At 41.8% G+C, this 27,977-nt stretch overlaps 1 protein-coding gene across 6 annotated transcripts in view; it reads right to left on the reverse strand.

The window, feature by feature from the left end:
• Positions 1–6,513: 6,513 nt before the first annotated feature.
• Positions 6,514–27,977, reverse strand: part of mffa (mitochondrial fission factor a) — a 42,235-nt gene continuing 20,771 nt past the window's right edge. For 2 of the 6 annotated variants that reach the window (XM_048542294.2, XM_048542295.2), the window contains exons 4-9: positions 27,173–27,261; positions 20,859–21,029; positions 20,273–20,311; positions 13,271–13,333; positions 9,642–9,726; positions 6,514–9,293 (exon numbers count right to left, since the gene is read on the reverse strand). In XM_048542294.2, coding sequence (XP_048398251.1) covers positions 9,162–9,293; positions 9,642–9,726; positions 13,271–13,333; positions 20,273–20,311; positions 20,859–21,029; positions 27,173–27,261 — 579 coding nt within the window. In that variant the 3' untranslated portion in view covers positions 6,514–9,161. The remainder of the gene's footprint in view (positions 9,294–9,641; positions 9,727–13,270; positions 13,334–20,272; positions 20,312–20,858; positions 21,030–27,172; positions 27,262–27,977) is intronic. The other 4 variants (XM_048542297.2, XM_048542299.2, XM_048542298.2 and 1 more) reach the window with 4 other exon arrangements.

Consider the following 27,977-nt stretch of genomic DNA (forward strand, 5'->3'; position numbering starts at 1 on the left):
CGATGTTCAGGTGAACATCTGTTTAATGTGGAAGTCTTTTTTTCTTTTGGGGCCTGGGATGGAGGTGAGGGGGAGGTGTACGGCAGGTGTAGCACCTCCTGAGGTTGCAAAGAAATGTGTCTGGCGTGGTGGAGCTAGTGAGTAGTGGACAATGGAGTTGTAGAGAGAGTGGTCCCTCTGGAAGTTAGATAAGGGTGAGTAGAGAAATATATCCTTCATAGTGGGGTCAGATTGCAGGTGGTGGAGATATATCGATGACTTAGAGACACAAATGTGTCAGCAGATTATGGAAGGATGTAGGAGCAACAGGGTGGTGGTGATGGGAGATTTTAATTTTCCCAACATTGACTGGGATTCACTTAGTGTTAGGGGTTTAGATGGAGCAGAATTTGTGAGGAGCGTCCAGGAGGGTTTTCCAGGGCCATATGTAAATAGTCCAACTTGGGAAGGGGCCATATTGGACCTGGTGTTGGGGAATGAGCCTGGCCAGGTGGTTGAAGTTTCAGTAGGGGATTACTTTGGGAATAGTGATCACAGTTTTGTAAGTTTTAGAATACTGATGGACAAAGTCGAGAATGGTCCTAAAGGAAGAGTGCTGAATTGGGGGAAGGCCAACTGTAGCAAAACTCGGCAGGACCTGGGGAATGTGGATTGGGAGCAGCTGTTTGAGGGTAAATCCACACTTGACATGTGGGAGGCTTTTAAAGAGAGGTTGATTAGAGTGCAGGACAGACATGTCCCTGTGAAAATGAGGGATAGAACAGGCAAGATTAGGGAACCATGGATGACAGGTGAAATTTTGAGACTAGGAAAGAGGGGAAAATGAAGCATACATTAGGTTGAGGTGACTGAAAACGGACGAAGCTTTGGAAGAATATCGGGAAAGTAGGACCAATTTGAAACGAGGAAGTAAGAGGGCTAAAAGGGGTCATGAAATAACTTTCAAAAACAGGGTTAAGGAAAAGCCCAAATCCTATTACTCATACATAAGGAGCAAGAGGGTTAGTGGTGAAAGGGTTGGCCCACTCACGGACAAATGAGGGTTATGCGAGGAGTCAGAGAAGAAGAGTGAGATTCTTTAATGAGTACTTTGCGTCGGTATTTACTGAGGAGAGGGACATGACGGATGTTGAGGTTAGGGATAGATGTTTGATTACTCTAGGTCAAGTCAACATAAAGAGTGGGGAAGTGTGGGATATTCTAAAAGGCATGAGGGTGGATAAGTCCCAGGTCTGTATGGGATTTATCCCAGGTTGTTGAGGGAAGCAAGAGAGGAAATAGCTGGGGCCTTAACAGATATCTTTGCAGCATCCTTGAGCATGTGTGAGGACTGGAGAATTGCAAATGTTGTCCCCTTGTTTAAGAAGGGTAGCAAGGATGATCCAGGTAATTATCGATCGGTGAGCCTGATGTCGGTGGTGGGGAAGCTGTTGGAGAAGATACTGAGGGACAGGATCTATTTACATTTGGAAGAAAACTGGCTTATTAGTGATAGGCAGCATGGTTTTGTGCAGGGAAGGTCATGTCTTACCAACTTGATAGAATTCTTTGAGGAAGTGACAAAGTTGATGGATGAGGGAAGGGTTGTACATGTCATATACATGGACTTCAGTAAGGCATCAATAAGGTTCCCCATGGTAGTCTGATGGAGAAAGTGAAGTCGCATAGGGTCCAGGGTGTACTAGCTAGACAGATAGAGAACTGGCTAGGCAACAGGAGACAGAGTTGGCATGGAGAACTCAAAATGGAGAACTGTGACCAGTGGTGTTCCACAGGGACTTATGTTGGGACCACTGGTATTTGTGATATACAAAAATGATCTAGAGGAAGATATAGATGGTCTGATTAGCAAGTTTGCAGATAACACTAAGATTGGTGGAGTAGCAGATAGTGAAGGGGACTGTTGGAGAATGCAGCAGAATATAGATAGATTGAACAGTTGGGTGGAGAGATGGCAGATGGGAGTTCAATCCAGGCAAATGCGAGGTGATGCAATTTGGAAGATTCAATTCAAGAACGAACTTAAGGGTAACTGGAAAAGCCCTGGGGATGCGCAGAGAGATCTGGGTGTTCAGGTCCATTGTACCCTGAAGGTGACAACCCAGGTCGATAGAGTGGTCAAGAAGGTGTACATGGGGTATTGAGTACAAGAGTTGGCAGGTCATATTGCACTTGTATAGGACTTTGGTTCGGCCACATTTGGAATACTGCAGACAGTTCTGGTCGCCACATTACCAAAAGGATGTGGAGAGGGTGCGGAGGAGGTTCACCAGGATGTTGCCTTGTATAGAGGGCACTAGTTATGAAGAGAGGTTGCATGGATTTGGATTATTTACATTAGAAAGACGAAGGTTGAAGGAGGACCTGATTGAGATTGACAAAATCATGAGAGGCATAGACAGGTTGGATAGCAAGAAGCTTTTTCCCAGAGTGGGGGACTCAATTACTAGGGATCATGAGTTTAAGGTGAGAGGGGAAAAGTTTAAGGGAGATATGCGTGGAAAGTTCCTTATGCAGAGGGTGGTGGGTGCCTGGAATGTGTTGCCAGTGCAGGTGGTGGAGGTGGGAAAGAAAGCGTCATTTAAGATGTATCTAGAGAGATACACAAATGGGCAGGCAGCAGAGGGATACAGATCCTTGGAAAATAGGCAACAGGTTTAGATAGAGGATCTGGATTGGCACAGGCTTGGAGGACGTAATGGCCTGCTCCTATACTGTAATTTTCTTTGTTCTTTGTATCAGCGCTGCCTCACGCTCCCATGAGGAGCTTGAACAGTTCGTCAACTTTACTAACACCTTCCACCCCAACCTTAAGTTCACCTGGACCATCTGTGATACCTCTCTCTCCTTCCTGGACCTCCCTGTCTGCATCTCTGGTAGCCACCTCAAAACTGATATCTATTTCTAGTCCATCGATCCCACAGCTACCTGGACTACACCTCCTCTCACCCACTTTCCTGCAAGAGTACAATCACCTATTCCCAATTCATCTGCCCTCAAGATGAGGAGTTCCACTCACGCACATCCCAGATGTCCTCGTTTTTCAAGGAGCGCGATTCGGCGCCCCTCAGTTGTTGAAAACACCCTCAACCAAATCTCAGCCCTCACACCCCCTGCCTGCAATAAAAACAAAGACATAATTCCCCTTGTCCTCATGTATCACTCCATTAACCTCTGGATTAACGCATCATTCTCTATCACTTCCGCTACCTGCAATCTGACCCCACTACGAGGATATATTTCTCCCTCCACCCTTATCTGCTTTCCAGAGGGACCGCTCTCTCTGTGACTCCCTTGTCCGCTCCACACTCCCCACTAGCCCCATCACCCCCGGCACCTTTACCTGCAACCACGGGAGGTGCTGCACCTGCCCCTGCACCTCCCCCTCAGCTCCATCCCAGGCCCTAAGAAACCTTACACATTAAACAGATGTTCACCTGCACATCCACTAATGTGCTCTATTGCATCCAGTATTCCCGATGTGGCGTCCTCTACATCTGGGAGAACAAGCGGAGACTCTGAGATCACTTTGTGGAGCACTACACTTGGTTCGTGACAAACAACACCTCCTAGTTGTGAACCTCTTCAATTTCCCCGTCCCACTCGCTGGACAACACGTCCACCCTGGGCTTTCTCCAGTGTCACAACGATGCCACCCGGAAACTAGAGGAACAACACCTCGTATTCTGCCTTGGAAGTCTACACCCAATAGTCTCAATGTGGACTTCACTAGTTTCAAAATCTCATCCCAAGACCTGTCCCCCCACCCCCTCGTCATCCCCACCTCCTTGACCTATCTTCTCTTCCACCTATCCCCCCCTCTCTTCTCTGACAAAACCCCTCCTCACTACCTATGTACACTCACCTTTACTAGCTTCATTCTTGCCTCCTTGACCTGTCCATCTTCTCTCCCACCCATCCGCTCCACTGTATACCTGCTATCACCATTCCCCCCCATTTATTTCAGAGCCTGCTTGCCCTCCCCCATTTCTGAAGAAGGGTCCCGACCCGAAATGTCAGCTTTCCTGCTGTTCTGATGCTGCATGGCCTGCTGTGTTCCTCCAGCTCCACAACTTGTTGTCTCAGAGAAAACGCTTGCACAGTCGGACTCAATAGGTCCGTGGCTGAAAGTGAAGCAAAGATGTGCAAGTTTGAACCTTCAGTTGCTGTTGAATAATTACAGCATTCAGGCAAAAACACCACAATTCAGATTGAGACCGTCACTAAACAGAACAGTCTCATTAAATGGCCGGTAGATCAAGAAGCTTCTTTGTAGAGAGATATACTGTATATTGAAGAGCAATGAAGACCCTCTAGAACAGAGGCATTTAATTTGTTTACCCTTCCAATCCAGAGGTTTCTAAAATCTAAAATTGTTTGCATTAGTTACTAATTGAAACAAGTCCAGAAGTGTAGAAAAAGCTTATAGCTGCACAACATCTAGAAGAACATCCATAAGAATATCAGAGCATTAGAAATGCAACGAGTGACTACACAAAACATTCAGCCCCAAGGGTCCAATGATCTTTTCAATATTTACAAGTCTGAGATAAAGACATAATAATTCTCTATTCAAAGGAAGCTTGTGGAAATTCACAACCTGTTGAGTTTCCACGGATCTCAGTCCTAAATGATCAAACCCAATCCTTAGAATGTGTCCCCGAATCTAGATTCCCCAAGCAGCAAAAGCAATGTCTCTTGACAGAGGGGAGAAAAAAATATCAAGATGCTTAATCGAACTTAGCAGGCAAAAGTGAACACAGCCAAAGGAATTACTGGAAGTTTGACAGATACCTTTTCTTTACAGAGACAATAAAACTGCAGATGCTGGAATCTGAGGTAGACAGACAGGAGACTGGATGAACGCAGCAAGTCAGGCAGCATCTGGAGGAAAGAAGTCAATGTTTTGGGTATTACCCCTTTTTCAGAACTGGATGTGGAGTTAGGGGGAGCTGCATAGAGTGGGGTGTGGGGAATAGCAGTTTGGTGGTGATAATAGGTGGGCACTGGTTGTACGTACAACCCCATAACTACTAGCACTGCCTACCTATCACCACCATTCCACTACCTCTCCCTGCCCTTTATCTGCAGCTCCCCATACCCCCACATTCAGTGCTGACGAAGGGTAATACCCAAAACGTTGATTTATTTCCTCTACTGTTTAAGGTGTACTTTGATTAAACTTGAACAGGAAGAGATGAGTTCAAGAGGCAGGAGCAGGCAGAAACAATGGGTCTACATGGGCAATGCGGTTTGTGAATTTTGGTTTGAATACTTCATGGGCACAAGAACTAATCTGTGGCTTGGATTGTAACCCCCAATATGCCAAAACAAATGTGCAAATATTTGCAGCACATTGAACCATTGACTGTGGAACAGATCCTAGAACAAGTCTGTATTTAACAACAACACTGCATTTAAAGGTTTGGGATATCTTCCTGGAGAATATCATCACAAAATAGATGGGAGTACTAGACCATTCAGCATTTAACAAGGAAGGGTCAAGTGTTCAAACTTCTGTTTTATTGGGAAATATAGATGTGCACTTGGAACATCATTTAATTTAAATGCAGCTGAGACTAATGATAGATAATCTTGGTATTATAGGATTTCTTCACCAATGAGATGGAATTATTCACAGGTTGTGAATTTTCAACAACCTTCCTTTGAATTGAATTCTATTATTCATTCACAGGATGAGGGCATCGCTGGCTCGGGCAACATTTATTGCCCATCCCAAATTGCCCAGAAGGCAGTTATAAGTCCACCACGTTGCTATGGGTATGGATCAGGTAGGGATGGCAGTTCCCTTCCCTGAAGGACATGAGTGAACCAGATGGGTTTTTCCGGACAACCTGCAGTAGATTCACAGTCATCATTAGACTCTTGACTCTAGACATTTATTGAATTCAATTCCATCAGGTGCCATGGCAGGATTTGAACCCAGGTCCTCAATACATTACCTAAGTCTCTGGATTAACAGTCCAGTGATAATACCCCATTGCCTCCCCACACAGCATTTTTCAAAATCTCCAACTACACTGAGTTCAAACAGGAAAAAAAAGTAAGGGTTTTAATGTGTGACCACCTATTCTTTGCCATAATCCATTTATTCTAAATTCAAGTGGAATTCAAGACTTTAGATCCTAATTATGGAACTACAAACACAGGCAGAAGTGTGCTAAGCAGGATCCTTGTTGAACCAAAGAAAATATTACCCAAATTCTGGGTTAAATGAATTGTCTGCTCGGCTACTTCAGAAGGGAATTAATTTAGCTACATTTGTGACAAGTGTCACATATCAAAAACAAAAAAGTGATACTGATAACGTCACAACTCGGGTGAATGTGCCAATGTCAAGCTCCAATGTTCCTGGAATTGCCACAAGTGTGAAAAAATAACTAAACATCCAAAGTGACCAATCTAACTAACTGTTTCAGATTATGAGAAATACACAACAGGCTTTTGTCATTAATAAGAACATTTATTGTAACCAAATTGATTTCTAAACTAAGAGTAAACCCCTTTTAAAATCCACACACCACAAAGAGAAATAGACAAGACACACATGATAGAGGGGAGAAAAAGGTCAGGGAAAACAATGCTGTATCACTAGTCCAGATCACAAAACTGGTGTATCACTCCTTTGATGGTGCCACAATATTGCCTGCACAATGATAAGTCTTTAGTTCACTGATTGATTGGTTGGACCAGGGTTTTTTGTTTAGTTTTTAGGATTATTGTATTTCTTTCAGTATCTCAGATTGTCGTTTTCCTGCCGTTTTGACAGAACTGGGGAAAACAACCTAACAGAAAGATGTTGATGCAGATAGTTTCCAGGAGTTACTCTTTGTTTTTCTTTGCATTTGCTTTGAAGGTCTGTGTTCATTTGCAGCTAAATCAATTTGAAGGTTGTTATTATGTTGAGCTGTTATGAATCTACAACAGATGGTGTCAATTTGGTTGGACCAACATCCCCAAAAAGTAACATTGTCTCATATTCGTCAGTTAGCTTCATTTATTTTTGAAGTTCTAAATGGCTCCTTGCACATTCTCCCTTTTTAAAAGCATTGTCCGTTTGCCTCATTTTCAGCCCATGGTACAAAAATAAAAAGATTTGCTATTTACAAGGTAGAAGGACAAGTAATGAAAAACTTAGAGGCATGTTTCGATCTCTATCTTAAGAGAAAGGTGTAATATGGCTGAGGTTGTGTGAGGGAATTCCAGAACTAGGGGCCTAGAATGCCTGAAGGCTTTGCTGCAAATGGTTGAAAAATGGAAAGAGACTGTGCAAGAGATGGAATGGAAAAGTGCAAAGATTTCAGAGGGTGAAGGGCTTATAGGTTGTGGAGAGAGTACAAACTAGGTAGAGACAGCAAATTTCCTCTTCTGAAGAATGGTCAGGATATGACAATTTGGAAGCTTTGTAATGAAATAAAAACAGTAACTGGCGAAACTAAGTAGGGTCAGGCAATATCTGTTGCGAGAGGAACTGAATTCATGTTTTGAGTCAAATTACTCTTCTACTATGTTTGTCTCTCTACAGATGCTACATTCCTGTTTGGCTTCTCCAATATTTGCTGTTCTCGTTTCAGATTTCCAGCATCTGCAATAATTTGCTTTTATTAGCTTTGTAATGACCTTTGTTGCCAACTGCCTCTCAGTATTTTTCATTTTAAACTCTGAAAACACAGAATTTAAATTCTAAAATGGGCATTTAAGCAACAAAATTCAGGTTGTTGAAATGACCAGTTCAGGCATCTGGATTACTCAGTCTAGTGATTCTACCAGCTCCCCTTCTATCCACAATCTACAAGATAGATAATGAATCACACAAAAAGGTGGCACAATTGCTAGATGTAAATTAAAACACAATATTCAGATTTCATTTTATTTATTGCGACCTTGTATACTGTCAACTATATTTACATATGTAGTTGTACATCTGATAATCTTGCGCAAGCTTGCTTCACGTAAAAGGTCAAAGAGAAGAAAATGTTTGCCACGTTTAAAAGATTTGCACAGTGTAAATCCAGAAGTACATTTCCTTCTCGGTTATGTTTGCATCGATACTTCTGTGATAAATGTCTTTTACCAAGGTCAATTTTTAAATTTGTGCATCTGCAGGTCAAATACAAAGTATACAATATACTAAAAGATATCATTTAGTTGAAATTATTACACTGTAAACATTTGTCTGATCCAAACATCAACAGAATACGTTAAGTTCAGGTGACACAGTGACGCTTACTCTCCCAGCATTCAAGGAAAACACACCACCCCACCCCCAAAACATCTCAGGCCCTCCACACATATTTACAAAACAGTTTGGGGGAAATTTTACTGCAGAGCAATGCTAACAGAATAGATCTGTTCACAAGTTCAGAGGATGGATGGTTAAATTAATGGGATTGACTTGATCACCACCAAATTCCCCACCCACTCATAACCCTGGGTTCAAATTGCTTTCAGTAGCGCAACTAAATACATATGTCTGTATCAGAGTGTAGGTTGACATGAAAATTAAAAAGTCAATGAAAACAGGATATATTTTTGACGCATACATAAAAATATAAAGGTTTATTGTCATACTCCACAGTATTCCTTTCAAAATCAGTGCGAAAACAGAAGACATAAGGCCCTATAACCAGAAATTCATCTTTATGTGACAATGGAATACAAGCACAATATGTACATGCACATCACTTCAAATAAACTCTTGCAAAATCTTTTATATGTAATCCTACCGATCCAGCAAGTCATAAATTCAAAAAAACCCCAGCTTATTAGCTTTATTCTATGTTCTGTTGCATGACATTTTCTGTACTGGTCTCGTACAGTCACATGCACATTAGATTCAATGACATATTTTAAAGTCCTGAAAACTATACATCCCCTAATCACAGGCATGCAAAATTATTCAACAAATGCTTTATGAAGTGATGCAATAAATATTTTAAATTGAAGCAACAAAACATCCCTTTCTCTCCATGATTCCTTTTCCTGTGTTGTATGGAGTCAGCAATCTGTGTATGGATCTCAAGGAAGTCTGCATGGTACAGGAGAAGCAATAAAATTATCCCTGGCCCTTCATGTCACCAGCTGTTTTTGAAAAGACCTGTAGTTCGGTTAACACATGATCCAATTCATACAATGCCTATTCAGCGCCGCAGCCAAAGCCAGCTATTGATCAACCAGAACCCTACTGTTATGGAGTAAATGATGATTTCCCGTCGGGTGCGCTCTCTGTTTTCTTCCTCCAGGAGCTGGAGTCTACGGTTGAGCTTAATTATCTGACAGCAAGAGAAAATAAATGTCACATTTAAAAAGAAGCATTTAGGCATTTGTTTTCAATCCAATTTGAAAAATGATGCTACAGAGTGCAAGTATCATTTGAGTGCATTGCATTTATATGCCTGGAAGATGTTCTTTTACGGTGACAAGGTATAGGAAATGTCATACTAAGTGCACTATTTCATCATCCATGCTTGCATTCCACATCATTCTCAGACGAAAAGGAAAACAAACATTATGCACCAAAAACTTGCCAATAACGTTCGTTGGTTTACTTATCAGAATTGCATAAGATGACCGTAATTGTGCAAAATGTTAGTGAGAGTGCTTAAAAATTAATGTAGTACCTGTCTTCGTAAGGAAATAGAATCCACTACAGCCAAGTCATCTGGTGTTCCCTCCACTGCAGAATCACAATTTGAAATACTATACCTAGGAAGAAGAACAAGATGAGATTATTTTCTGTACATAAAAATCAACAAACAATTCATTTTGTTCAACTTTATCATTGTTGCACTAAGTTAAAGGAGACGTTAATGAATTACTAGTTTCATTTCTCTGTAGTTACTGTATATCTAGATTACTTATCACAGTTGAGTAGCTAAGAGCTAAGAATTGACAGCATGGGTTATATTTCGATGGTTCCAACCCTGATTATTGATATGTTCACTTCAAACATTAAGTAGTTAAATGAAAAAAGTTGTTAATAAATGAATTCTGCTGTAATAATTAAATAATAAACAACTGAAGGGTTTAATTTTTCTATTAACAGGCTAACAAAGGAACTGCCATTTGGCAGGTACTGCAAAAGCCTCAGTCTAAATGTTAAAAAAAATACAGCTTTAAAAAGCAAGTTAAACTTATTGTATGGCAAAAGGTTTATTTTCTCTTCACTGGAGATGTCACCCTGTTATATATTGGAAACTGAAAAATCCAAAACAGATCCAAAATCCAAGAAACAAAGTGAATTAAGTAAATTGTGCAATTAAACTAAAATCAAGTAAACACATAGTTAATTGACCTCTGTACCAGATTCATTGTGGAAACTAATGTAAAACTATGGTAAATAAGTGACGATTGCGATTCCTACAAGTTACATGTCCCATCTATGCTTAATCCACACTTGCCCTCACCCTACCAAAATAAAGATTGTAATCTCACATTACAAACACGATTATTCAGACTCCCAATGAGCTAAACAAGAGGCACATCTGAATTCAATTTCAGCCCCCACTGTATACCTTCCAAAACCCCTGTTTTTGTTCTGAATTTAAAATAGGGACCAATGTAAGTGAGCAGCAGCATAGTAATCCAGAGCACTAATCTTCTGGGACATGGATTTGAATCCCACCATGGCAGATGGTGCAATCTGACCTTAATTAAGAAAAAATTATGGAATTAGAAGCTCACTCAATTGATAGTTTCTTAACAATCTGGTTCACAAATGCCATTTAAGGAAGCAGATTTGCCTTCCATACATCGTCTGGTCTGCATGTGACTCCACACCCACTAAAATGTGGCTAACCTTAACTGCCCTCAAAAATTGTTTAGCAAGCCACTTGGTTTTATTAATTTGCTTCAAAGTCGAAAGGGAAGAAAAGAAAGAGCATGAACAGTCAGGCATTAATCTAGGCACCAGAAATGAAAACAGGAAGCACAGGCTTACTGATCCTGGGAAGTTACCCTTAGTAACACTGGGGGCTTGTACTAAAAATTGGCAGAACTACTCCACAGACTAGTTAAGTGACTACTTCACAGAATCATACTGTATAATTCATACCTTACAGACAATGTTCTGGACACTGCTATCACAATCCTGTCCCATTGGCAAGACAGGCCCAGCAGAATGGAGGGGTTGCCCTGGGAGTCCTCAAATTGACTGGATTCCAAGGGGTCTTGTGGCATCAAGTCAAACATGGACAAGGAACTCCCACACATTATCTCCTACCATTCCCTACCTCGTTAACAAACGGGAAAAATCTTTGTTCCAGTCCACCCAATCTACCTGTCTCAGGTAGATCTGTCCTTGACAGTATCAGTATCACAAAGACATCCTCTATCTTGCTGCCTGGCTAGCTGTGAAGTGGGGCAAACTCTAAACTAGATATCCACGAGGTGCTGTGGGTCATCAGCAACAGAAGTAGACTGTATTTGATCAGTCTGCAACCTCTGCCTGAAATATCCTCCACTGTACCACTACTGTCCATGCTGGTTTAATGGAGAGTGCAGGACAGCTTGCCAGCAGCAGCACCAGGCATACGTAAAAATGAGGTATCAACCTGGTGAAGCAACCAGACAGGACATTTTGCATGTCAGAGAGCAGAAGAAGCATAGAATACGCAGGGCTAAATGATGCCATAATGGATCAGAACAAAGCTTCACAGTCACTTCCAGTCATCAGTGGTGGTGGACAACCAAACATCTAACTGAAGGAGACAGCCCCACAAATATCCCCATTCTCAATGATGGCGAACCCTGCATATTAGTGCAAAAGACAAAGCTAAAACATTTGCGTCTACCTTTAGCCAGAAATGCTAGGTAGATAATCCATTTCAACTTAATTGTGAGATCCTCAAGTGTTACAGTTGCCAGTCTTCATTCAATTCACTCCATGTGATATCAACAAACAACTGAAGACATTAAAATACTTCAAAGGCCATGGTCCCTGATTATAATCCAGGAAGAACATTCCTGGCTTCTACTGCAGGACTAGTCATGCTCTCAGCTAAACAGTTTTGAGTATAGATAAAACACTGGCATTTACCCAACAATGCAGAAAATTGCCTAGGTTACGTACTTGCACAAAAAGTAGAACAAATATGGACAAAAGAGCTGAATTCCAGGTTTTGGGCGGGGGGTGGGGGGAGAATACGTTTCCTCGACAACAAGCAGTTTCAGGCACAGCTTCTTCCCGACTATTATCAGACTGATGAATAGACTCTCTAGCTTTGAATAATGCTGATCTTGCATTGACCTTGCCTAGCAAATCCTCTGTGCAATGTAACCTGTATGCCTCTGTTTAAGTCTTTTTGATCTGTACTTCCTTTGCTTACTATGATCTGCCTGTACCGCTTGTAAACAAAGGTTTTCATTGTATTTTGGTACACGAGACAATAAATAAATCAAATCAATCAAATCAGCATTTGACTTTGTCTGGCTGGTGGAGTCATGCCTTGCACAAAGGAAGATGGTTTGGTTTCTGGAGGTCAAAATCTCAGCCTCAGGACATCACTGCAGGAGTTCCTTTGGGTAGTACCCTAGGCCCAAACATCTTTAACTTTCACCTTCCATTCATCTTAAGGTCAGCAGTAGAAATGTTTGTTAATGACTGCATGACAGTCAGCACCATCTGCAGCTCCTCACATACTGAAGCAGTCCAAGTCAATTTGCAGCAAGACCTGGACAATATCCAGGCTCGGGCTTACCACTGAAAAATAACATGCAGTCCACACAAATGCCTGACAACAATTATTTCGAACAACAGAAAATCTAACCATCACACTTTGACATTCAATGGCATTACAATTGCTAAATTCTCCTATATCAACATTGTTTGCGTTACCATTGACCTGAAGCTGTACTGGAACAGCTACAAGGGCAGTTTAGAGGCTAGGAATTATTTGCTAAGTAACTCATGTGCTCCCCCCCCAAATCCTACCACTGCTGTCTGCCATCTACAAGCCATAAGTGTGATGAAGTACCCTCACCTTGCCTGGAATGAGTGCAGCTCCAACAACAGTCAAGAAGTTTGACACCATCCAGGACAAAGCAGCCTGCTTGATTGTCACCCCATCCTTCAAATTAACCTGGATTTTAAACGTTTCATTCTTTGGCTACAATTCTCAACACAACAATCTTGCAATAAATTGTATTCTGGCTTAATGATGAGCCAATCAAACAATTTCTCAAGTTGAGAAGCAAAAGAGAGGGGCTAATATCAGAGCCTAAGACAGAGACCATAAATGGCCATATTTACCTGGAGCCATCAAGCTGAGTGTTCGATGACGTAGCACAAGTTGACCCACCATGAAGTACTGATCTGGTTTCCAGAAAAAGAAACAACAGGACAGATGACAGTATTCAGGGTATAGAATGGCAAAGGAAAGAATAGGAATACGTACACATGGACTTAGACAGACAGATCTTAGATTAATATAACTATAAGATGCAATGCTACTTTTTCATTGAAAGCAAACGTTCCATTAGTATTTGGTCTTTAAATGTAGCAGAAGACCTGACTATGTAGTTTTCAAAATCAAACCCTAAGGACTCATTTCAAATTATGCAGAAATACATTCCCATACTCTACTATATACAGTAATGGCCTTAATTTATCATAATCTCCACTGTACTCTCCATACTGCAGGATTTAAGAACCAGCTCTAGATATCATCACAGTTAGTGAAACTGGATGATATTAGCTGTTATACCTGCAAAACGACTGTATAAAAAAAATCTGGGGATGGGAGTAATCCACTGTTTCAGTCATGTACAGTGATTGTTCAACTTCTACTGATATTAAATACATTTATTTGTATAGTATATTCTTTCAAGGAAGTAGGCAGTGCTAGTTAAGCCACATTTGTTACCCTTCCTAAGTGTCGTGCAGACAAAAAAATACACACAATTTATGGACAATGTGGCATTTCATAAATTCCTACTTCAGAAATAAAATCAGTCTGACTCCAAACCAAAACACAAACAGAATCTAAACAAGGCTTCACATCTAACATGCACTGTCTGATCTAAAATGTCACCTCTTCTTTATGCTGATAAAGCTTTTAATTCTCTCAGGATAGTGGCTTGAAAGGAATTCAGCAATTGACATATACCAATTAGTTAATCAGTTGGAAGGTTTGAACTAATGATTTAATAGCATCTTAGGTTTGTTTAATACATCATCAGTTGTGTGACCCTTTGATTTTTTACTTCTAAGTTTCGTGTTTTGTGTGCTTCTTCCTCACTTCACCTGATGAAGGGACTATGCTCCCAAAGCTTGTGTTTTCAAATAAACCTGTTGAACTACAATCTGGTGTCATGTGATTTCTGACCTTATCCATCCCAGTCCAACGCTGGCACCTCCACATCATGGCGCCACAGAAGGTGGTGGGCTGCCTTCTTGAACGCCAGTAGTCCATGTGGTGCTGGTACTGCCATGATACCAATAGAAAGGTACCATGTGACCTGATGAAGGCACAGCAATATAGTTCTATTTTGGGATAGTATGTGGCTTGCAAGAAAGCTTACAGTTGGTGGTGTTCTCATCTATCTGCTGCCCTTGTCCTTTGAACTGACTGAGGGTGTGGTTACAAAGGTGCTGCCAAAGAAGCCTTGGTGAGTTACTGCCATCTATCTTGTGTGCCAGTGAAGGAAGTTTAAGGTGGCCAATGTGGTGTTGTTGGAACGACACTCGTGTACAGTGTTTCATCACAATCTTGATTTGTACCTTATCAAACTCAGGTTTTAAAGAACAGAGCAGGAATTTACAAAGAACTTGTGGAAAAGGGCACAGAAGCAAGGGCATACACAGTCCCTAAGTTATAACAAGAATTAGAACTAAAGTTCATTCTTCCTTATAGTCTTTCACATAAGTCATTATTATGTTAACCATTTTGCATAACCATGCACATGAAAAAAAATGCACATAAAACAGATATATTGTTGCACAGGAAAGCAACCTTAGCCCTACACCCAGGTTATACAGAAGAGACAGTCTTTCAGAAGCAGTTATCCATTTAATTTTTTTGCTTTATCAAAAAGGCACACAAATGTGAGGTCCTATTGTGGTTAGAAGAAATTGGTTAATGAATATAAAAGTCCAATTTTTAGTTTGCTTTGAAAAATTTTAGATGTACTTTTTGGTTTGATTCACTTGTCTGGAGTGAGGAAGAGAGGAGTTTGATGACTTTGTCGCACTTTGACATGCTTAGAATACAAAACTTATAGTTGAGCATGCTGTCATTAATATCTGTAATAAGAACCTGTAACTTTTCAATGAAAGTAAATAATTTTCAAAAGCAAGTTCAGCTGCATGCTGATCAAGCTCCTTCAACACAAAATACGATTATAGCATAGTACACTAATCATTTACAATACTACACATCATGAGAATTAGAAAAGAAAATGGCTAAAGTAAAACACCGTTTTGCCAATAAACAACCTTGTGTAACCTAGAGAATTTTAAACTGTAATTGCAGATCACTGCATGATCAAAATGCAATAACAGATTGCTATAAGTAAAACAACACTACAACATTGCTTGACAGGCAGATCCAAAGTTCATTCTTTGCTCACTAAATATATATTTTCTCGAAATAAATGAATACTTATGCAATAACTGATATACCAATTATTAGTCATTAATAACTGTTCAATTTAAAAGCCAATATGTGTGTTTCTAAACAAAGGTACGGGAGAAGGATATTCAGTCCTTGGAACACATACCTCCACCCACAACTGAGCTGGCTATGTTGCAGTTGTACAAGACATTGGTGATGCCACATTTGGAGTACTGTGTTCAATTTTGGTAACCTTGTCATAGGAAGGATGTTATCAAATGGGAAGCAGCACAGAAAAAATTGACAAGGATGTTGGGAGGGCTCAAGGGGCTGAGCGAAAGGGAGAGGTTGGACAAGTTAGGACTATTTTCTTTACAGCATAGGAGACTGATGGAGGATCTTTCTAGAAGCGTAAAAGATCATGCGAGGCATGAATTGGGTGAATGCACTCAGTCCTTTTCATAGGGTTGGGGAATCGAGGACCAGTAATGTTGATTGGGTAAATCAACTGCAAAAGATTAGAGATAATGGGAACTGCAGATGCTGGAGAATTCCAAGATAATAAAATGTGAGGCTGGATGAACACAGCAGGCCCAGCAGCATCTCAGGAGCACAAAAGCTGACGTTTCGGGCCTAGACCCTTCATCAGAGAGGGGGATGGGGTGAGGGTTCTGGAATAAATAGGGAGAGAGGGGGAGGCGGACCGAAGATGGAGAGAAAAGAAGATAGGTGGAGAGGAGAGTATAAGCCCACCGACTCCCACAGCTACCTAGAACACACCGCCACCTACCCACCCTCCTGCAAAAATTCCATCCCCTATTCCCAATTCCTCTGCCTCCGCCGTATCTGCTCCCACGATGAGGCATTCCACTCCCGCACATCCCAGATGTCCAAGTTCTTCAAGGACCGCAACTTCCCCCCACAGTGGTCGAGAACGCCCTTGACCGCGTCTCCCGCATTTCCCGCAACACATCCCTCACACCCCGCCCCCGCCACAACCGCCCAAAGAGGATTCCCCTCATTCTCACACACCACCCCACCAACCTCCGGATACAACGCATCATCATCCGACACTTCCGCCATCTACAATCCGACCCCACCACCCAAGACATTTTTCCATCCCCACCCCGTCTGCTTTCCGGAGAGACCACACTCTCCGTGACTCCCTTGTTCGCTCCACACTGCCCTCCAACCCCACCACACCCGGCACCTTCTCCTGCAACCGCAGGAAATGCTACACTTGCCCCCACAACTCCTCCCTCACCCCTATCCCAGGCCCCAAGATGACTTTCCACATTAAGCAGAGGTTCACCTGCACATCTGCCAATGTGGTATACTGCATCCACTGTACCCGGTGTGGCTTCCTCTACATTGGGGAAACCAAGCGGAGGCTTGGGGACTGCTTTGCAGAACACCTCCACTCTGTTCGCAATAAACAACCGCACCTCCCAGTCGCAAACCATTTCTACTCCCCCTCCCATTCTTTAGATGACATGTCCATCATGGGCCTCCTGCAGTGCCACAATGATGCCACCCGAAGGTTGCGGGAACAGCAACTCATATTCCGCTTGGGAACCCTGCAGCCCAATGGTATCAATGTGGACTTCACCAGCTTCAAAATCTCCCCTTCCCCCACTGCATCCCAAAACCAGCCCAGTTCGTCCCCTCCCCCCACTGCACCACACAACCAGCCCAGCTCTTCCCCTCCACCCACTGCATCCCAAAACCAGTCCAACCTGTCTCTGCCTCCCTAACCTGTTCTTCCTCTCACCCATTCCTTCCTCCCACCCCAAGCCGCACCTCCGTCTCCTACCTACTAACCTCAACCCACCTCCTTGACCTGTCTGTCTTCCCTGGACTGACCTATCCCCTCCCTACCTAAACTCTCCTCTCCACCTATCTTCTTTCCTCTCCATCTTCGGTCTGCCTCCACCTCTCTCCCTATTTATTCCAGAACCCTCACCCCATCCCCCTCTCTGATGAAGGGTCTAGGCCCAAAACGTCAGCTTTTGTGCTCCGAGATGCTGCTGGGCCTGTGTTCATTCAGCCTCACATTTTATTATCATTGATTGATTTACTGTGTCTACAATAGTTTATGTAGCTTTCAATGCTTTTGTTTAGGAATTTTCCACAGACAACATACACAACTTTGTTTTTTAAAAAGTGCACATTTCTCAAACTCTTGATTTGATCATTTTCCATTGTATTATAAACTGTTACAAGCAGTAAGGCTTTCGACAAGGTTCCACATGGTAGACTACTTAACAAGGCTAGATCACAGAATACAGAGAAAACTAGCCATTTGGAAACAGAACTGGTTCGAAGGTAGGCGACAGAGAGCAGTGGTAAAGTTGCTGGAAAAGCTCAGCAAGTTTGGCAGCATCTGTAAAGAGAAATGAGAATTATTGTTTCAGGTCCAGTGAGCCTTCCTCAGAACAGTGAAGGGTTGTTTTTCAGACTGATGGGTGGTGTGCCGCATGGATCAGTGCTGGGTGCACTTTTTGTCAGTTATACAAATGATTTGGATGCAAGTAAATGAGCTATTGTTAGTAAATTTGCAGATGACACCGAAATCGGTATAGTGGACAATGAAGAATGTTGCCCGAGAGTATAACGGGACCTTCATCAGTTGGGTTGATGGGTCAAGGAGTGGCAGATAGAGTTTCATCTCGATAAATCAGAAGGGCTACATGTTGATACAGCAAATCAGTGCAGGATTTATACACATAATAGTATAAAACACAGAGGGTGGTATGCATATGGAATGAGCTGTCAACCGAAGTGGTGGAGGTGAGTACATTAACAATATTTAAAAGGCAATTGGACGAATGTGTGAATAGGAAATGCTTGGAAGGATGTAGGCCAAATGGGGGAGTGTTGCTGAACAAAAATCTTGGAGTGCAGGTTCATAGTTCCTTAAAATTGGAGTTGTAGGCAGACAGGATAGTGAAGGTGGCATTTGGTACACTTGCCTTTACTGGTCAGTGCATTGAGTATGGGAGTTAGGAGGTCATGTTGCAACTTTACAGGACATTGGTTAGGCCACTATTGGAATATTGCGTTCAAATCTGGTCTCCTTGCTACAGGTAAGATGTTAAAACTTGAAAGGATTCAGAAAAGATTTAAGGATATTGCCAGGGTTGGAGAATTTGAGCTATAGGGAGAGGGCTGAATAGGCTGGGACTATTTTCCGTGGAGCGACAAAGGCAGAGGGGTGACCTTATAGAGCTTTATGAAATCATGATGGTCACAGATAGGGTGAATAGTCAAGGCCTATTCTCCAGGGTAGACAGTCCAAAACTAGAGGGCATTGGTTTAAAGTGAGAGGGGAAAGATTTAAATGGGATCTAAGGGGCAACTATGTCACACAGAGGGTGGTGCGTGTATGGAATGAACTGCTGGAGGAAGTGGTGGAGGCTGGTACAGTTACGACATTTAACAGGCATCTGGATGGGAATATGAATGGGAAGGGTTTAAAGGGGTGTGGGACAAATGCTGGCAAATGGGAGTAGATTAATTTAGGATATCTGGTCAGCATGGACGAGTTGGACTGAAGGGTCCATTTCACAAGTTGTACATCTCTATGACTCTGGAACTGCAGAATTATAGTAAAAACTCATCTTCAAGTCTACTATTTGATGAGAAATTATTCCAACCGCATACTCTGCTTTAGACGGGATTGGATTTTCTCCAAGGACATCAGTCTGGTCCTTGGTACTTAATCAGAAAAGATTCACTGCAGTGACTCACCTATGTTTCTGACATCACTACCCAAAAACAAACACTCAAAAGGACAAGAGCAGCAGGATATTGGACCACCATTTCAAAGCTCCTCTCCAAGCCACACAATGCATTGCCACATGGCTGCTGAATCAAAATCCTCAAATTTATATTGAATAACGTTGTGGGAATATCTTCATCTACCATACTGTAGTTCAAGAAGGTGACTCACCACCACCTCAAGGGCAAATACGGATGAGTAATAAATGCCACGTCATGTTCGAAAAACACTGAGCACCACATAACGATACTGTGAAGAGCAAAACAAAACCAAAGGTACCAGGAACAAATCAGCTACGAAGAAGAAAAGCTATATTTTTGGCACGTTGTTGTGAAGTTACAATCACGCTTTTGCAAAACACAGTACAAGCCGAGGTAGAGCATACTAAAGAAAAGACAAGATGTGACTCATCTGGAGGTAGCAAAATCTTCACTATCAGCTCTCTAGAGATAAATGTTGGGCTAATATGAACACCAATTTTTTTTTCAATCCACCCTTTTTCCTTTGAAGAATTGATTTACTGATCATGTATCAAAGACATGGGTCTCCTTTTAATAATTCACCCACCAGGACAACAGTTATGTAAATAACTATTTGATCACCAGGGACAGGGTGAAAAGAGCAGACGGGAATTCGTAAACAAATACAACCTTGTCTCACACACGTGGATACCTTTATTGCGAATCACTGCACATGGAAAAACCCTGACTGAATTCTCCTATGTTACCCCAGGTATGTTGAGACCAACTATTAGTAAACAAGTTTTCAAAAGGAGATCTTCCAGCCAGTGGAAGACATTTGAAGCTTTAAGGGATAGGTCCGTAAATTGTGGTATTCTGAAGCTTGTGTAATTGCCATCAAGGATTTGAGACTAATTTCCCTAAAATTTTTTTCAATGTCAACATTTGCCTCTCCTCACCTCATCCCCCGAAAACAGCCTGCTCCACTTGTTTCCATGCTTTTTCCAGGAGTGCATGTAGTTTTGTAGATAGAAAAAAAAGTGGAGCATGAGATTGAAATTTGAATATTCCACAGCTCTAGATGCTCCTTTTACATATTTTTCCATTTTGGTGGATTACACTACAAATTGAAATTGGAACAACTGTAAGCTGCATGGTCAGTTACTCAAGTTAAAAAAATTCTAGTTTTATTTGTTACATGGACACAGTCTGTTTGCTGCCAATTCACTGGGAACTCATGACTTCCAGCAGATAGGGCAGTTCCACTTTTCTACCAAAGTAACCCAGTCCTATACTTTTCCCATTGACAGCTAGATGAAGCATACAAACTCATAATGCAAGGAAAATGCAGAAATGAAATGTATACTCCACGACCAATCACTAACAGTGAAGTTTAGACCCATATTTTACTATTAGAATATGGAAATCAGACTTAAGCCACAGCCTCTAAATGTATACATTACAGTGAAGTAATGCCTGCGACAAGAAATTAGCATCTTCTACTGTATTATAACACAACGCAATTGAATTCCAACAGCCAATCACCTTCTGCGATTTTCATCTAGCATGTCCAAGACTTGCTGGTAGGCCCTACGGGTGGTGGAGTGGATTATTGACAAAATGCCATGAGGAGAGTAAGCGTTTGGTCCATCTTCAGAGGAGATGAGTGGAGGATAAAGACGAGGTTCAAGCTGAGGTTGGGGAGTTGGTGTCACTCTGTCCATATGCATACAACAGTGTAAGAGAAAAACATGGAAATCAAATTCAGACAGAAGTACAAATAACAGACAGTGCGATTCATATTAGTGATATTTTAGAGCACTAGTCTCTAGTTACTTCCAGGCTCTGAAGATAGTTCACTTTAAAAGGCGACAGCATTGATGGTGCACCTTCACGTGATTTGCTCATATTTTAAAAAAAACACAAAATATTAGCGAAGTATGGATCTCAATTTCCTTTCGAAAATTTGGAATGGAAAGCCAATAAACAGGAAGAACAGTCGTCAAGGGGATCCCCATGAAGTATACTTCATCCAGAACAGTATTTTCTTTACTTTCCATTCAACTACTCCCAGCTATCAAGTACATAATGTGTACTTTAACTTAAAAGACAAATATTCAGATCTGAAGTAAACAGCATTTCAATGACACATCTCAGTCTGTTACCCGTTTCTTCTTGCATCAGTGCTAATACTACATTATAGAAGTACTCCAAGGGATCCTTTTGGCTTATGTTACTTCCATCATGTACACGAAATACAATGAACAATACAGAAGGTTCAACTACCTTGCCTATGGCAAAACTGTACTCTTAAACAATCCACAGAAGTAATATTTTAGTAAGCTACTCTGTAGCACCAAAGTATTAGAGAAATGAATCAAAAAGTTACAGAATATTTAAAGTTTCTGAATTTTAAAAATTAGCACAGGACTATTTTTGGTAAAGGTGATCCCCACTTCAACCCGATTTTTTTGATGTGCCAGTGAATATTCAATCTGGTGTCTAACATTAAAAAATTCCAGGTTTTACATTGAAAATTTTTATGTTTCTGCAATGTGGTGAACCAGAACAAGCCACAGCCATACAGAGCTCGGTAAGATAGTGAATGGACCTGAGGTCAAGGTTACAATCATGAGATTCTGCTTCTGTGCTGGTTAGTTCCCAAACTTTCACCCAATGGGTGAACTATTCGGGCTTAAGAATGGAAACAGAAGCCCCTAGCCTTCGGAAGCAAAGACGTGGTCCTGCCAAAATTGAACAGAAGCATCACATCCTGGAAGCTTCTGGTTGCTGAATTGGAGGATTTGAATTCAAATCTTTGAAGGGAAGCAGAACAAAATGGAAAGAAGTATTTGAAACTCAAGTGTGCATCCCAAATCCCTAGTAGAGCCAAGCAAGTGCAATATAGTCAAATCCCCACAGAGATGGAAGGAACAAATAGTAAATTGAACAGGTGAATTAGAACTGTGATTAGAGATAAAGGGAACTGCAGATGCTGGAGAATCCAAGATAACAAAGTTTGAAGCTGGATGAACACAGCAGGCCAAGCAGCATCTCAGGAGCACAAAAGCTGATGTTTTGGGCCTAGACCCTTCATCAGAGAGGGGGATGGGGAGAGGGTTCTGAAATAAATAGGGAGAGGGAGAGAGGCGGACCGAAGATGGATAGTGAAGAAGATAGGTGGAGAGGAGAGGACAGTTGGGGAGGGGATAGGTCAGTCTGGGGAGGACGGACAGGTCAAGGAGGCGGGATGAGGTTAGTAGGTGGGAAATGGAGGTACGGCTTAAGGTGGGAGGAGGGGATAGATGACAGGAAGAACAGGTTAGGGAGGCGGGGACGAGCTGGGCTGGTTTTGGGATGCAGTGGGGGAAGGAGAGATTTTGAAGCTTGTGAAGTCCATATTGATACCATTGGGCTTGCAGGGTTCCCAAGCGGAATATGAGCTGCTGCTCCTGCAACCTTCGGGTGGCATCACTGTGGCACTGCAGGAGGCCAATGGAGGACATGTCATCTAAGGAATGGGAGGGGGAGTTAAAATGGTTCTCGACTGGGAGGTGCAGTTGTTTATTGTGAACCGAGCGGAGGTGTTCTGCAAAGCAGTCCCCTAGCATCCACTTGGAATTCCTTCACCTCTGCCTCATCTGCTCCCAGGATGAGGCATTCCACTCCCGCACATCCCAGATGTCAGTGTTCTTCAGGGGCTGCAACTCCGCCGCACCTCAACCCCACCCCCCCACAGTGGTCGAGAACGCCCTTGGCCATGTCTCCCGCATTTCAAGCAACACATCCCTCACACCCCGCCCTGCAATAACCGCCCTAAGAGAATCCCCCTCATCCTCACATACCACTTCACCAACCTCCGGATACAACGCAGCATCATCCGACACTTCCGCCATCTACAATCTGACCCCACCACCAAAGCCATTTTTCCATCCCCACCCTTGTTTGCTTTCCGGACAGACCACTCTCTCCGTGAGAGAGTGCTCCACGCTCCTCTCCAACCCCACCACACCCGGCACCTTCCCCTGCAACCGCAGGAAGTGCTACACTTGCCCCCACACCTCCTCCCTCACCCCTATCCCAGGCCCCTAGATGACTTTCCATATCAAGCAGATGTTCTCCTGCACATCTGCCAATGTGGTATACTGTATCCACTGTACCCGGTGTGGCTTCCTCTACGCTAGGGAAACCAAGCGGAGGCTTGGGGACTGCTTTGCATAACACCTCCACTCGGTTCGCAATAAACAACTGCACCTCCCAGTCGCGAACCATTTTAACCCCCCCTTCCCATTCCTTAGACGACATGTCCATCATGGGCCTCCTGCAGTGCCACAATGATGCCAACCGAAGGTTGCACGAACAGCAACTCATATTCCGCTTGGGAACCCTGCGGCCCAATGGTATCAATGTGGACTTCACAAGCTTCAAAATCTCCCCTCCCCCCACTGCATCCCAAAACCAGCCCAGCTCGTCCCCTCCCCCCACTGCATCCCAAAACCAGCCCAGCTCGTCCCCGCCTGCCTAGCCAGTTCTTCCTCTCACCTATCCCCTCCTCCCACCTTAAGCCGCACCTCCATTTCCCACCTACTAACCTCGTCCCACCTTCTTGACCTGTCTGCCCTCCCCAGACTGACCTATCCCCTCCCCACCTCCCCACCTATCTTCTCCTCTATCCATCTTCGGTCTGCCTCCCCTTCTCTCCCTATTTATTTAGGAACTCTCTCCCCATCCCGGGTCTAGGCCCGATACGTCAGCTGTTGTGCTCCTGAGATGCTGCTTGGCCTGCTGTGTTCATCCAGCTTCACACTTGGTTATCTAGGTGACCTGGGACTGCTCTATTACGCTAGCAAAAAGTGCTTTCCAAAGCACTTTTGATTGGGGTTAAAAAGATAGCATATTACATCACCAAATTACTGAATTCTGAGGAACCTGGGTTTGATTCCACCCTTGGGTGACTGTCTGTGTGGAGTTTGCACATTTGCCCCGTGTCTGTGTGGGTTTCCTCTCACAGTCCAAAGATGTTCAGGCTATGCTAAATTGCCATAATGTTCAGGGATATGTAGATTAGGTGGGTTATAGGGGAATGGGTCTGGGTGAGATGGTCCTAGGGCTGGTGTGGAATTGTTGGGCCGAAGGGTGTGTTTCCACACTGTAGGGATTCTATGAAAATAATCAGCGTCTTCTTGCAATCAGATTCATGCAATTCATTCATTCACCTTGCTATAGCCTTGCTTTATTTGAGAATCCAGTAACGCACATGCACAATATATTTTGAATAAACAAAGGGTCAACATCATCTGATACACTGAAAGGTAAATGGAAGAGGTGTCGCTAACAGGATCTCTCAATCTTGCGCTTTACCCATCCATCACCCGCTTGCAAAAGGCACAGCATGCTTATGGGGAGAAGCTTGGATAATGGTCCTGTGCAGTGGTAATTAGTAATCCATTGGGTCAAATCACACCATGCCAGCTGGCAGAACTTAAATTCAGTTAATGAATTTGAGATCAGCGATGATGAACATGAAACTATCAACAATTGTCATAAAAACCCATCCGTTCATTTATGTCTTTAAGGGAAAGGAATTTGCTGTCCTTACCCACAGCAAATGTGGTTCAACCTCAACGGGTGAGTAAGCTATTCAATTCAATGGGCATTAAGGATTGAAATCAAATGCTGGTCTGGCCAGAGACCCATTCATCCCATTTAAAAAAATTGAAAAAATTAAATCAGCCAGAAACCCCATGGTTCAGTCACCATTTAAAATTCTGTCAGGTGTTAAATGGAAGTTGGCACTGCAGAAGATCAGTGAGTAGGAAGGCAACTCATGGCCTCAGAATCCAAAGTTTACTCAACTACTCTTCCTCTTCGAAATATTAAGAAAGCAAAGAAAATGGTTTGTTAACTAAACTGTGTATGCTTCCTCTCAAACAAAAGTGCTGATATTAGAATCTTTGGAAATTTGCAAATCCGAAATGATTTTGTAGTAAAACTGAGGTAACGCCTTTAGGTTTAAAACTTTCATTGTGGCTTCTTCCATTCCGGGATTCAATTTTGTTTCATTCATTTCCAACAAATCCACTCAATTTAAGTACAAGATGAACGGTTATAAAAGATCCAAGTTCTGGACATCAAGTTGCCCATATTTCAGATGAGCTTTACTTCCATAAGAAATAATAGTGATAGTAAATTTCTTATTCAGAACTTCTTAAAACAATTTTTGGATTCAAGTAACCAATATAAATACAAGAAAAGATAAACTGGCTTTTTGGTATGTATAAAGGTGATAGAGATGCCTATGAATATCAAGGTATAGCTTGCAGCCACAGTTTTGAAATAAAATTTCAGAAGTGGTTTTAATCAGCCTGTCACTTGATATGAACTCAAAATGAAATTAACAGTTTACTATTTCTAAATATTAATCTGAATGGCATAATTTATGTACCCTAATACAATCCTGAAATGTAATTAACTGTTGTAGAATCAAATTGGATTGCATACTTTCTCCTTTCACGAGGCCTAATCCTCCCTTCCAGCTACCAACCGTATTTGGCCCTCCCATCGACCAAGCAGGTCGCACCTACTACCAGAGTCCACTCATCACCACCATTCTGCTACCGTTGTCCCTATCACACTTTATCTGCAACTTCCCCTACACACACACATCCAGTTCTGAAGAAGGGTAATACCCAAAATGCTGACTTCTCCTTTCCTCTAAATGCTGCCTGGCTAGCTGTGTTCGTCCAGCCTCCTGTCTGTCTACCTTGGATTCCAGCATCTGCAGTATTTTTTTTGTCTCTGGTCAGCGTGCTGCATGGTTTTATACATGCATTAAAACATTAAGTCCTTCATTTAAATGCAATTAACATTTCCCAACCAGACTGTCAGGCCCTTGAAATAAATGCAGCCTTGCACTGTTAATTAAAATTATGAAGCATGCAAATCAATGGTCCTGCTTGTTCTCTTATTTGCTATAAGTCATTGTGTTCCAGGAGTGCCACCTTCTTCATTTCATTACAGTTTAAAACATCTTTTGCAGTAAGTATGTATGGCATATTACATCCCCAAACGTTGTGCATTGTGCACAATTTCAGGTCAGCAAAGGGCGAATTAAGATTCTTTGGTTTTTCAACTTGACGGCTACATAGGGATAACCCATCCAGAAACAAAACCACCAGCTTAGATTCTTCCATTAACAGTCGTCATCTTTAAGTTCACTCTATGGTACAGAATGATTATTACAAATCATTTTTTCTTAAATGTTTACTCCATTGCAATGAAACAATGGAGTGGAGAAAAATGACAGGCAACATAATAATTAATTGTTAAATCTGCTTCAATCAAGATCAAACAGAACATTTTGTTTAAATTTGTTTAATAATATAGTTATTTATCACAAATGTTTCAAACCTAACTTATTGTTCAGCTTCCCGTTTGCTGAATCAAAGGATAAAGGGAAACAATTCCTCTTTGTTGGGAGATGATGGTAATACAATGATCTTTGATCAAGGCCACTGAAATGTATATTCTAATACAAAACCTAATTTACTGTAGGCCAAAGGACTTCATCAAGAGGAATATGTGCTCAAGAACAATGAAATACTTTCCGGCAATTTATTTCGCGTAAACAAATCTCAGGAGTGGATAACAACCAAGTCCTGGATTATTACATACCAAACTGGACGTATTTAAAAGGAGTTAAACAACAAATATAATGACACATGATCTAGGACATAGCTTACCCAATTATGTGTTGGAGAAAAAGTATGCCAAAGAACAAAACAGCATCATTAAAGAAAGATACAGAAAGATTACTGCAGCTTTCAGTTTAACTAAAATATTGCCCAAAGTCTACTTACATAGACTCTGTTCTTACAAGCTGCCCATTCTGTCGAGTAGTATTTTCGCTCATTGAACGCTCCCTCCGCACACGACTATGTGAACAAAACTGAAAAGAACATATTCAAGTTAGCAGACAGATTTATTTAAATGATTTCCAAAAACACAGCATTATTCAATAACTACATTCTTTCAAAAGAAGCTTTCAACATCTAACCTTTACCTAATATAAAGCAGCACGTGGATCAAATCAGCTCCTTCCACAACCATCACTTCAGTTTCTCCCTTTTATCCTGCTGTATCTAATACCTTCGTGCTGCCCAATAATGAAATGTATTTTTGTAAAATTTCGACTTTATTCGCTGTCGCTAAAATTTTGGATAAACTTCTAAACAGATCTCAATATTAAAATGAGATACTATATTTCTGAACCAGCGTAGGGAATCATACATTTTTCACACATTACTGGAAAGGTTTCCAGCATAAGCACATTTAAAAAGAAAACTACTCATACAAACCTTGCCTGGTGCTACTATAATATTAGAAGGTGAAGTACTTAAAACAAATGAAGAAAACATTAGATGGCAAATTATGACAGACACTTACAGGATTAAGTGAGGAACAAAATGATCAAGTTCTCTAAATGATACGTTAGCACATGGTCAACTGTTCTGGACTTCCACATAAGTGTTCTGAGATTTGAAGTAATTAAGCATAAAGTTCATTCATAAAAAAATGTGAGCAGAACGTATTCCATGACAAACAATATATTTGTAGTGCACATAAGGGTGGGGTTGATAAGCCAAATAAACTTGTTTTTTGCTT

The sequence above is a fragment of the Stegostoma tigrinum genome, chromosome 14, assembly GCF_030684315.1.
Source record: "Stegostoma tigrinum isolate sSteTig4 chromosome 14, sSteTig4.hap1, whole genome shotgun sequence".
In the NCBI taxonomy this organism is placed as follows: Eukaryota; Metazoa; Chordata; class Chondrichthyes; order Orectolobiformes; family Stegostomatidae; genus Stegostoma; species Stegostoma tigrinum.